The following is a 902-nucleotide window of genomic DNA, read 5'->3' on the forward strand; positions in this document are numbered from 1 at the left end:
CACCCGGGGATGTCCGGGGGCCTCGGGGGAGCCTTGTCCGGGGCCTCCCGCTCCCTCTCACCGACCCGCCTGCTTTCGCTGCCCCCGGACAAGCCTTTCGGGGCCAAGCCTCTGGGGTTCTGGACCAAGTTCGACGTGGCTGATTGGCTGGAGTGGCTGGGCTTGGCCGAGCACCGAGCCCGCTTCCTGGACCACGAGATCGATGGCTCGCACCTGCCCGCCCTGACCAAGGAGGACTACGTGGACCTGGGCGTGACCCGGGTGGGCCACCGCATGAACATCGACCGGGCTCTCAAATTTTTCCTGGAGAGGTGATGGCTGGCTTGGACGGACCAGCCCGTCCACAGAACCCTGGAGCTCGCCGGCCTCTGGACCTCTGACCCTTGACCCTTATTCTCTCCCTGGGCCGGGGACCATGCTACACCTGTGCCCTGCTGTCATCTCCGGAGGCTGGAGGTCACCGGCGTGGCCCGATTCCAGCCAGACATTTGCACCTCACAGGAGGGGGCAGCTAATGGAGATTGTGTGTGCAGCTGGGAGCCGAGGGGGTGGGCGCGGGAGAAATCAGGGGGGATGGAGGAGGAGGAGGGAAGGGTCGATTCTGGGGAGGGGGGACTGACAGAGCCATAGAGGGCCAGCCCCGAGCCTGACTGGGTGCGGGGGGTCGTTCCCCAGGCCGCAGGGGAAGGGGGTGCCCTCAGATTCCACCACCTGCCACCCCTCTAACAACCCTTTCCCCCCCTTCTCCAGGCCCCTCCGTTCTCCCCGCCTCCCCTCTCCCTAGCACACACACAGCGGCCCCCCCCAGCCTCTTGCACGCTCCTTTGCACGCCTGCTTGCCTCTCCCCCCTCCCCGGGCTACAATTTTGCACAAAGTTGCCCCCTCGCTGTCCTGCCCACTC

General features: G+C 66.5%; 1 protein-coding gene across 1 annotated transcript in view; it reads left to right on the forward strand.

Moving 5' to 3' along the window:
• The window catches only part of SHANK1 (SH3 and multiple ankyrin repeat domains 1), a 52,197-nt gene extending 51,301 nt beyond the window's left edge, over window positions 1-896 (forward strand). The window contains exon 19 of the mRNA XM_015563995.1: window positions 3-896. Coding sequence (XP_015419481.1) covers window positions 3-315 — 313 coding nt within the window. The 3' untranslated portion in view covers window positions 316-896. The remainder of the gene's footprint in view (window positions 1-2) is intronic.
• Window positions 897-902: the final 6 nt, after the last annotated feature.

Source organism: Myotis davidii, unplaced genomic scaffold, assembly GCF_000327345.1.
Source record: "Myotis davidii unplaced genomic scaffold, ASM32734v1 scaffold358, whole genome shotgun sequence".
Classification (NCBI taxonomy): Eukaryota; Metazoa; Chordata; class Mammalia; order Chiroptera; family Vespertilionidae; genus Myotis; species Myotis davidii.